At 32.6% G+C, this 11,458-nt stretch overlaps 1 protein-coding gene across 2 annotated transcripts; it reads left to right on the top strand.

Moving 5' to 3' along the window:
- LOC109350719 (pinin-like) lies at positions 5,957–10,811 on the top strand. 2 transcript variants are annotated; one of them, XM_019591997.1, is made up of 10 exons: positions 5,957–6,101; positions 6,186–6,287; positions 6,615–6,680; positions 7,521–7,640; positions 7,735–7,848; positions 8,006–8,077; positions 8,727–8,810; positions 8,929–9,029; positions 9,358–9,442; positions 10,113–10,811. In XM_019591997.1, exons 1-10 carry the CDS (start codon positions 6,033–6,035, stop codon positions 10,512–10,514), a joined length of 1,215 nt encoding a protein of 404 aa, XP_019447542.1. In that variant the 5' UTR covers positions 5,957–6,032; the 3' UTR covers positions 10,515–10,811. The 2 variants fall into 2 exon arrangements, with proteins under 2 accessions (XP_019447542.1, XP_019447533.1); XM_019591988.1 differs by having other exon boundaries at positions 6,615–6,683.

Raw genomic sequence — 11,458 nt, 5'->3', positions numbered from 1 at the left:
TGCGAATGGGTATATCCAACACGACATTTATGTCTTACCTCAAGTTCGTTTTAATTCAATTATGCATGTTTCTAGTTTTAAAAGAGATAATCAAGTAAACAAAACATATCTTTGACATTATAGACTCAGTCATATTGGTGAGAAAAAATTAACAAGTTGCACAAGGAAGGTTACATTGACAATTATGATTATGAATCATACATGACTTGTGAATCTTGTCTCAAAGACAAAATGACCAAATCTCCATTTATTGGAAATGAAGAAAGAGCCTCTGAATTGGTGGGATAATTCGTAGTGATGTTTGTGGGCCCTTGAGAATTCAAGCTAGAGGAGAATATTCTTATTTTATTACATTCACTGATGATGTTTCGCGATATGTTTTTTTTTATATCTCATGAAACATAAATATGAATCGTTTGAAATGTTCAAAAGATTTCAAAGTTAAGTGGAAAATAAAACTGGTAAAAGTATCAAAATGCTAAGATCTGATAGAGGACTAGAATATCTTAATGCTCATTTTCTTGATTATTTGAAAGAGAATGGAATTCTCTCACAATGGACACCTCTAGGTACGCCACAACATAATGGTGTATATGAAAGAAGGAATCAAACCTTATTAAATATGGTTAGATCCATGATGGGGTTCACTGATCTTCCAATAAGCTTATGGGGATATGCTTTGGAAGCCGAATTTTCTTTTAAATAAAGTTCCCACAAAATCTGTCTCTACAACACTATATGAGATATGGAAAGGGCGCAAACCAAGCCTTAAACACAGTAAAATTTGGGGATGCCCAACCTATGTTAAGATATTATAAACGAATAAACTTGAAGCAATGTCTAACAAGTGTAGATTCGTTGGGTATCCTAAGGAAACAATGAGATATTATTTCTACCACCCTTCTGACCATAAAGTGTTTGTGGCAAGATGGTGAACTTTTTTAGAAAGAGAATTTCTTGCAGAAGGAATTCACTGTAACGAAATAATGCTTGATGAAGATCAACAAACCAATGAAACATTTAATGCTCAAGAACATGATATGAAAGTTGAGCAACATTGCTTAGATGTTTTAAGTCCAACATAAATGTTACCATCGTCAAATGTTGCGGTTCAATATCCGGTTGTAGTTCAGGAATAGGTTACTGAACCAGTTCAGGAACAAATGAAACAACCAATGAATTCAGAACAAGGGGATTCAAATGCAGAAGTGCCCCTTAAAAGATCTACGAGATCACATCATACACCAAATAGATTACACTTGATTGTGCAAGATACAATAGCAAATGAGGATTATCATATTGATGATGACTCCAAATGTTATGAAGAGGCCAACAAAGCTTGGACCATGAGAAGTGGCAAGAAGCCATGGAATCTGAAATGGAATTCATGAAGACCAACAAAGTATGGACTTTAGTTGTGGCTTCAAAGGACATAAAACCAATTGGTTGTAAATGAGTTTACAAGAAAAAGATTGGAGCAGATGGAAAGGTTGAGACTTATAAAGCTCATCTTGTTGCTAAGGGATATCGTAAAAAAGAAGGAATATATTATGATGAGACTCATTCTCCTGTGGCAATGCTCAAATCGATTCGGATTCTACTTGCTATAGCAACATACCATGATTATGAAATATAATAGATGGATGTGAAAACAGTTTTTCTTAATGGAGAGTTGAAAGAAGATGTGTATATGATACAACCCGAAGGATTCACACCTATGTCTGATCATAATAAAGTTTGTAAGCTACAACAATCCATTTATGGATTAAAGCAAGCTTCTAGAAGTTGGAATATTCACTTTAACAACACAATCAAAATGTTTGGTTTTGTAAGATGTGAAGAAGAACCTTGTATTTAAAAAAAGGTCAGTGGGAGCATGACCATCTTCCTATTGCTATATGTTGATGACATATTACTCATAGGAAATGATATTTCGGAATTGCAATCTACAAAGACTTGGTTATCAAAACAGTTCTCCATGAAGGATCTGGGAGAAGTAGTTTTTATTCTATGAATAAAGATCTATAGAGATAGATCCAGAAGAATTCTTGGGCTCTCCCAATCCTTGTACATTGATACCATCTTGAAGAGGTATAACATGGACAACTCCAAAAGATGTTATTTACCTATAGGATCTAGAGTTACTCTCAGTAGGCAGGATTGTCCTAAGACTGTTGAGGAAAGAGAACGCATGAATATAGTACCATATGCCAGTACAGTGGGATCTATCATGTACATCATGACTTGTACACAACCTGATACCGCATATGCACTGAGTGTAACTAGTAGATATCAAGCAGATCCACCAGGTGAGGAACATTGGAAAGTGGTTAAGATCATTCTTAAGTACTTAAGAAGAACTAAAGACCAATTCCTTATATATGGAGAGTCTGAACTCAAGTTAAAGGGTTATACCGATGCAAGTTTTCAATTAGATAAGGATGATGCCAAATCAGTTTCTGGTTATGTCTCCACCTTGAGTGCAGGCGCAATAAGTTGGAAAAGTTCCAAACAAGAGACAATAGTTGATTCAACTACTAAAGCAGAGTATATAGCAACAAGTGAAGCTGCTAAAAAAGTTGTTTGGATAAAAAACTTCCTAACTGGACTCGGTGTAGTTCATTCGATGGATGAACCAATTATGTTATTGTGTGACAATAATGGAGCTATTGCTCCAGGTCAAGAGCCTAGATCGCACCAAAAGAATAAATATGTCTTGCGAAAATATCACATAATTAGAGAAATCATTGGACGTGGTGATGTTAAGCTACAAAGGTTGATGGCAAAGAGAATGTTGCAGACCCATTCACAAAAGCACTTGACATAAAAGAGTTTGATAAGCACAAGTGGGAGGTGAGAATGAGGTACATGACTAATTGGCTCTAGTGCAAGTGGGAGATTGTTGGATATAATGTATGTCCAAGAACCAATTTGTCATGTTTATAATAATAAAGTTATATGTATTATTATCTTAATATCATATTCGCTCTTTGTCAAAATAATTAATATGAAAAGTCCTTGATTAGAATTAGAGACTTATTATTATAATATAAATTATAATAATGAGAAATAAATCTTTTATAATTTTAATCTAAATTGTTCTTGATCCTAGGATTATTGAGCTTAGAACACTATTAATTCAGATAGATCAATATATGTGTAATGATCTTTATTAGATAAAGATTAATAGATCTCATTTATTAAATTACACATATAAATGGTGCATATGGAGATATGACCATTGAACTGACTCATGGGAGAATTTCTAATAGTTAATATATTACATTTGAATTCTCAATAGGATATTCTTATGAAGAAATATATATTTTTCTTAGACTTGAGATTACCGTAGTAATTAACAAGTTATTTATTATATTTTGATACCAGACACCTAATGCCTTATGATATTAGTTGAATGATTATTGTGTATAATTAAATCCTTGTAGAAAATTAGTGATTAATCAAGAAAGAATCCATCAACTCATGGTAATGAGTTTGAGCTCTATAGAAATAAGCCAAGGGGAATTGAATGAATGAAGAAATGAGTTTCTTAAGTCATTCACTCCGAATTAACTTATTAGAATTTGACAATTATATCATATTCTAAAGTTAACATGAAGTTGTAAAGATGGAAGGAAATATTATATTAATCTTCTAATCGTTAAGGAGTGTTGCTAGATGTCAACATTGATTAGTAAATTAATGATTTAATTTACTACCAGTTTAGTAATGAACCTACAAGGTCACATACTAACGAGTGTTTTGATTTTTGTTGGACGAGAAAATATATAAATTAAATAGTTTAATTTTGTATATTTACTTTTAAGTAAAATATTATTGTATTTTTTGCTAGCACAAAAAATACAAAAAATATTATTCAGTCATCTTTAATATAATTAAGTGAGACTTAATTGTAATATTTCAAAGGTTTAAAACTGATAGCCAGTTTTGTAAACCAAAAACAAAAACATTATGCTAAATTAATGGATTGTTAATTGACACTAAATTGATTGGATGAAGTTTTGGTTTTATATGTTAAACCAAAAATTATGCTAAATTAATGGGTGGTTAATTAACACTAAATGAGTTGAAGGAGGTTTTGGTTTTATTCATTATAAACCAAAACTCACGTAATATATATGGTAATAGACAAAGAAAAGAAAAATTGCTTTCTTTCAATCCTTTTATTTTGGTTTTGTTTGAAATATTATAATTCTATTTTGAGTTGAATTTTTGCTCCATGGATTAAGTTTTGATAGAACAATAATTGGTCTCGGTGTGGATACGCGTATAGGACCTTCATACTTTTGAATGAGAACTTTTTCGAAAGCCATTGCAGTCTCCTGAGGTAATTTTACAAACATTTTTGTCTACTTGTTATAGTGTATGCATATTTTAACACAAATAGATGAATTATTTTCCGCATGTTATGAACACGCTTAATAAACCTTCAATATTGAGGAATTTGTTTTTTTGACATATTATTCTCCAATACCTATAAATAAATAAAATGAAATCATAAATTTACATAAATCCACAAGATATAAATAAATAAGTGATATGGTATGATTCATAAAAGTCACACTCACGTTAGTCTTGTGTCTTCTTGTTTCCTTCTCTCTGAGACAAGAAACAAAATCTCATTGTGACTAAACACATGCACAAAATGTTACTTCTAATAAATTATTTACCTTAAACCCTAGAAATTGTCACAATATGAACAACTATAAAATTAATGGACTACATAAATAATTTAAAAGAAAACTATTATCTATATCAATACCAACAATCCAAAAGTAATGGACTATATAAATAATTGAATAAACACTACCACATTTATTATTCTCACCTGAGTAAGACTTGGTCAAGGAGCTTGTTTAGAGGACAACCCCTTTAATGATCGGATATCCCAAGTTGGGTTCAGAATCGCTCTCCGTCTGACATGCCGCCAACAACATACAACAACACTACCTTACAACCCCACCTACCCTCCCACTACACGATAACGACAAAGTGCAATATGACTAAAATCATTTCCTCATATCAAGAGATAAATTATATTCTCTAGCCACTAAAATCATGACATATGTCTTATATAATATTTCTCTACAATAATATTTCTAAAAACTTAAAAATAATAGGACATATCATAATTTTAGTGTCTGAAGAAGATAATTTATATCCTACTATGAAAAAATACTTTATTCTATTTAAGAAATCAAAACCAACAATACTATCAAATATCAACTTAATGAATTAACTTAGCATGAAATTTTTTTGATACAATGTTAAAAACAGGGGGCTTATATTTTCAGAGGCTTTTGGTTTTAATTTCTATATATTTTTCTTTGATTTTGATATTCCAAACATTTGATTTTAATCTATGACAAAAATATGATTAACAATCATGTATAAAACATATCAACTTATTATTTGACTTTATTCCATTGACACATAGTCAACGTCGACACATCAAAAGAAACTAAAACAATTTTTTAGGAAAAGAAAAATAGTTCATTATAGAGTTTGAATGAATAAGGTGAAAATTAAAATATCCCAAAAGTTAGTTAGAAAGCTATTAGAAAAGACAAATTTGGCTCACATATAATCAACTTCCACACATCAAAGTGTATCCATAATGTTAGAATTTAAATGAATAACATGAAAATAGTCATTAGTAAAGATTAAAGTGTCTCAAAAATTAGTTATAAAGCTATTAGAAAAGAGAATTTTGACTTCACATTTTAAAAAATGATTTTAAGTTTTCCAAATTTCTAGAAAACAAAGTGATGAAAACAAAATTTTTAAGAGAACAAAATAAGTCTATAAGAAATAGAAATATTAAACTTCAAAAAAAAAAAAACAAACTCCTTAAAATTTAGAAAAAGATAAATTACACAATCACCATTTTCTTTCTCGTAATACTATTATAAAATAATGTATAATCTTACATTCTTACCTAGCTGAAGAAGAAGGGTTTGGTTAAAACAAGGGTTTTATTTGGTATACACAGTGACTGCTACATCATTTCAATGGCGGTAGAGAAGACCGAACAAGAACTCCGCAAAGAAATCGATGAGCTTCTTCGCCAACAACGCGATGTATACGATCTTTGTTTTTCTTTATTTCCATTTTTCTTCAAAACTCTCAATTTTATTTGATCCAATTCCCATTTTTTTATTCAGATTACTGAGCGCCTTCGTGATCCTCGCGGCCTTCGTAGAGGATCTGCTTTCTCATCTCTTGCTCCTCGCAACGGAATTCGTCAACGTCCCTTTCCTCCACTTGTACGGAGTAATTTGTTTTTGTTTTTATTTTTGTTTTAAATTACGGCACGAGTCTCTCACTTAGTGGAGTCTGAGAAAGTCAGATGTATGCAGTCGGAAGTGAAAAGACTGTTTACAGGATTCGACATCTGTGCCATAAAGTAGACAATCTTACCATTGCAATGTAGTTCATCCTCTTTTAGGGCTGCCGAGTCTGAGGATGATAGATGTACACAATCTTACTGTTCCTTCCGAGAGAATATGTTGTTTCTAGGATTTGAACACGGTTGCGTCAGGACTCATCATCTTTGTTAGAATTAAAACAAATTGAATTTGGTTATTTTTCAGGGAGAGAGGAATGAATTGGAAGATCAACCTCCTGCTAAGCGTAGACTTTCGTCGGCTGTCGTCAAGGTAGTAGTACTAGTGCTAACCTATTATTTGAATGACTAAATGGTCAAATTAGTTCATGAAAGATACAATGTTGATCATATTAGGGTTTGTTACTTTGTCTCAGATTTGAAAATAGTCTGATTATCAGGTAATCTTAGTATCCGAAAAATCCATCTTTAAAAGTTCAGTGTTTTTCATCCGAAAGCAGTGTATGTTGTATTGTTGTTGTCTAACACGTTTTTCCTATACAAATTATTTTTTTGAAGAAGCAACAAACATTTCTCCTCGAAAATATTCCATAAAGCAAACACTGTCTTGGTCTCAGAATGGTGGAAAATACTCTTCTTGTTGTCAGGTCATGTTTGGATTGTTGGAGATAGATAGAATGGAACGGAATGAAATGAAATGATACTAGATTCCATAGTTTGAATTGTTTAAAATAGGATGGAACAGAATCTGAGTGGAATTCCATCCAGGTTCTCTCCCATTTTGGGGTATGAGATGAAAATATGAAATGAGATGGAACCAACTAACATTTCACTCCGTTCCATCATAACATATCCAAACAATAGTATGGTAACTTTGTTTTGTTCCATCTTCTCCACTCCATTCTACCCATCATTGAAATATCCAAACACAACCTCATTTGAGTGTGCATACTGTCATTTAAATTGGTCCCAAATCTCTTCATGTTAAATGATAGAGACTAATTTGAATGACGAAATGCACAGTCTGGGATCTCCAGCGTAATATTTATCGTTTAGGGACTTATGATTGGTGTTTATCATTTAAGGACTAATTTGGTTTACTCTTAGAGGAACGATAGATAGAAACTTGATATCCATTTCGAAATGAATGAAGGTTGAGGACGGAGAGTTGCCTGAAGATGATGCTGTTGCAGTGAAGACTAATGGGACTGCCACAGCCCCCCACAGTGATAGCAAGCCATTTCATCTTCAAAACCAAAGAACTTCCAGGATGGTAAATACTAGTGTATTTATTTTCCTTCATGATTGTTGATTAGGATTTTGTATATATAATCTAATGCTGTTCTATAACTGTCATTTCCTTTAAGGATTCCGACATTCCAACTGCAGAACATGTACCCAGGGTTTTGCCAAAGGATGAGGATCCGCGCTTGGTTAATAGGAATAAAAGAATGCTCGGTCAGCTTCTTGGAACTTTGGAGGTACACATTGCTACTACCGTGGAATAAGTTCAATTCAACTAGTTCATAACTGCTCCTTATATGAACAGATTCTGATTTTATCATTTCAACATTATCGTCATTGCTATTTATGCACATATATAGGTCTAATTTATACATTTTCTTTTTACTGCTCCAGAAATTTCGTAAGGAAGACAAGCAACTCTCCGGAACAGAGGCATATGTGCGAAGATCCAATTCCTTGCAAAGAGTAAGTTGCCTATTATTATATGAAGCTTCTTCCAACTCAGAAGTTGTTTGTGAATGCATTATTTGGAATGTTAATATTATTAGAGACACAGTCACTGAAGCATTTTTATGAATTCATTCTTTGGGAATGTTCGTAGTTTTGCACAAATACCCATTTGACAAGTTCTTATATCTGGGTTTTATATTGCAATGGGTATATATTTTAAATTAGAATTGCAATGGCTATATATTTAAAATTAGAACATTTTTTGTTGTTGTTAGTTAATTGTAAGGGTATAGAGTACATTCAATTTTTATTTAGCCGAATGATAGGAACTGATATTATTAGTAAAAAACAATTGGAAAACAGAGGAGCCATGCTCCATTACAGTGGTAGAAAGTAGAAATTATAGAGGAAAAAGTAATGGGAGAAGAAGAAGAAAATAGAGATGCAAGTGCAGTCTCTGCCCAATTGCCCCAACCCTAAACCTTTCCAAGTTATTGATTGATCTGAATTATCCTCTATAACTCCCTATTCATTATTTCCACTAACAGCCTTGACTCCCTCTTACCACCTCTCTCTCTCTCTCTGTCTCTCTCTCTCTCTCTGTGTGTGTGGGTAACATTATATACTTCATAATAATCTCGAACACTTTGTGATGTTTTTGTAGGCTGAGCAAAGAGCACGTGAAGAAAGTGAACGGTTGAGGATAGAAGAGCGTGAGCAGATTGCTGAAAAGCGGAGGAGAGACTTGGTTGGCTTTCCAATGACAACAATTCTTTGCTCTTCATAATTGACAACAAAATTCCATATTATCCTACTTAACATTTCTGTGTTTCTGTTTGTTCCCCTATTTCCTTAATTCTTGTCAGACTCTTAGGGCACGTGTGGCTTCTAAGACCGAAGAAAAGAAATTGGAGTTGCTGTTTCTTCAGTGGAGTGAGCATCAGAAAAAAATAAGCAATTTTATAAGGTTTGCCCCCTTCAAATGTTAACTTATGAGGCAGGAATCTTCTCATGACAAATCCTTTGTTAGTCACTTCAACAATTAGACATAATTCCGGACATCATAATATGTTTTATTTCTTTGCAGGTTATTTTTAATTTTGGTCCAAAAGTGTCCATATTCACATTTTATTGAGAGACCAAGATAAGTTTCTGTCCATGTGTATTGTAGTGTTGAAGTAACTTGATGACTGGATGCATCCTGCTAATTGCAGTATTTTTGGTCGAAATATGAAAGTTTTCCTTTTATTATTTTGGGTCATTGTTTGATTGAATGTGGCATGCATTTTCCCCAGGACTAAGGCAGAGCCTCCAATATACTATTTGCCGAAGAAGCCCTTGGATGATGAAGCTGGATCATCTGCAAAGTCGAAAGAAGAGGTTTGACTCTTGGAACTTGAAATTTTCAAGTGATTGTCAAACTTAGACATACTTTTAATATGTTTTGGTTTTAATTATATATCATCTCTAGACCACTGTGCAAGCCATTCCTTCCAGCATTAGCTGGGTGACCTTGGTCAAGTCTCTGTTATTTATCTATTTTCCTTTCATTGTTTCATGGGTAGTTAAAGTCCATACTTAATATAGGTGGAATTGAACCAAGCCAGCTCAAAACTTTGGTCTTGAAAAATAAATTTTAAATACTAAAGATATATAATTAAGAGTATTTTTAGTATAATCTATGATAATTATTTATTTTTATTTATAAATACAGAAAATGTTATATATTACTTGATACTTGAAATCATCATAGAATTCAGGCTGATATGAGTTTTTTTTTCTGATACTACCAAGGGTATCCCCACCTTATGGTAAGGAATTAATCACAGTCGGGGTGCGTGACTGCCCTTCCTAACAAATGTCGTTCTTATGAATCAAACCCTTGACATTTTGGTCTACCTGAACAAAGCTTTTCAAGCTTTGGTTGGGTCTTTAATTTGATGACTACCCATACTTGCCTCTTAATTTGATGATTTTATTATTTTTAATATGTAAAACTTGTTTTTCATGTGTTTTTATGTAATACCGAAAATTTATTATCACTTTGCAGGCTTTTCTGGAATGGAAGAATGCAAGGAGAGAGGAATTGTCTGAGTATCAGAAACAGATTGGGGAGCAGTACCTAGCCAATGTTGAGAAGGATATGGAGAGATGGCAGAATGCAAGAAAAGCAAGGAAAGGAAACAATGAACAAGATTTACAGGAAACTATGGACAAAGAATTGGATACACATAGGTTGGAGCATGGTCCCAAGAAACGAAAAATACCCGACGGAAGCAACAATGAAGATGACGACGACGACGTGGAAGATATAAATGTTGGAGAAGATGACCTGATGGATGATGTGTTAGAGGATGATTCTGGTAGAGGGGTTGATGAAACAAGTGTGGCTGAAGCTGGTAACCCCATTGCAGATCCTGCATCTCATTCTGATAATGTAGACTTGAAGTGATAAGTATATCAAACTTTCCAATTATTCAATAAGATACTTCTGAAATGTAGGTTTTGCTAGGCTTCTCTGAGTGTATTTCATTTACTGCTTCCAACTTATTGCCTTAGTATTTTTTGTATTAAAATGGATTCCTTACCTATTTCTCTTTATATTACTGTCTTTGGAGAGAACCAAAGTAATGCACAATAGGTCATTCTATTGAAGTTGTATGAATTTTCACTTGGCTTTTAGTTTTTCATGCACATTGAACAACCCTGTGGTTGCAAATGAGAAAAACCTATCTTGTAATGTTGGTTTGATGGATGTTTTTGTGTAGTTTTATTTGATCATAGAAACGTTATGTCTCTTTTCTTTATATTTTATATCACTTTTTGTTGCTGAACACTGAAGGAGTTATGGCTCCAGTATGTTTTTGCATTTGAGAGATGAGAAAGACAAACTAGAAAAGTTCTTGATCAAAATGCACCAATGTTGTTATGGTGAGAGTGATATCTCTATTGGAGAAGAAAAATAAAACCTTAGACTTAGTTTTTCCCTTGCCTTTAAAGAAGTGATCATTTTTTTAAAAAAGTTGTTTTAAGAAAGGCTTTCTTAAATGGATGATTTTTGTTTGAAAAGGCCTTTTTTTTAAAGTGATTTATTTAAAAGAAAAACAGATAGTCTAGATATCTTTCTAATGGTAGCACATATATGGACAATCACCGTTGATTGGTTGCAGAAATAATTATTTAAGTTAATATTGTAATTATTAAATATTATTTTAACCAATTATTTTTCCTGACATATGAAGTGATACAAAAGAGTGAGACAATATATGTGGATCTCATCGTTATCTCACTTTTTGTACCACTCAATGTATCATCACCTCTGATTGGTTGAAAAAATTTATTGAAGTTAAAATTGTAATTATTAAATATATTCTGAACCAATGAATTCAACAAACA

Source organism: Lupinus angustifolius, chromosome LG01 (genome assembly GCF_001865875.1).
Source record: "Lupinus angustifolius cultivar Tanjil chromosome LG01, LupAngTanjil_v1.0, whole genome shotgun sequence".
Lineage (NCBI taxonomy): Eukaryota > Viridiplantae > Streptophyta > Magnoliopsida > Fabales > Fabaceae > Lupinus > Lupinus angustifolius.
Note: the sequence above shows the minus strand (reverse complement) of the source record. Positions and strands in the feature narration are given on the sequence as shown.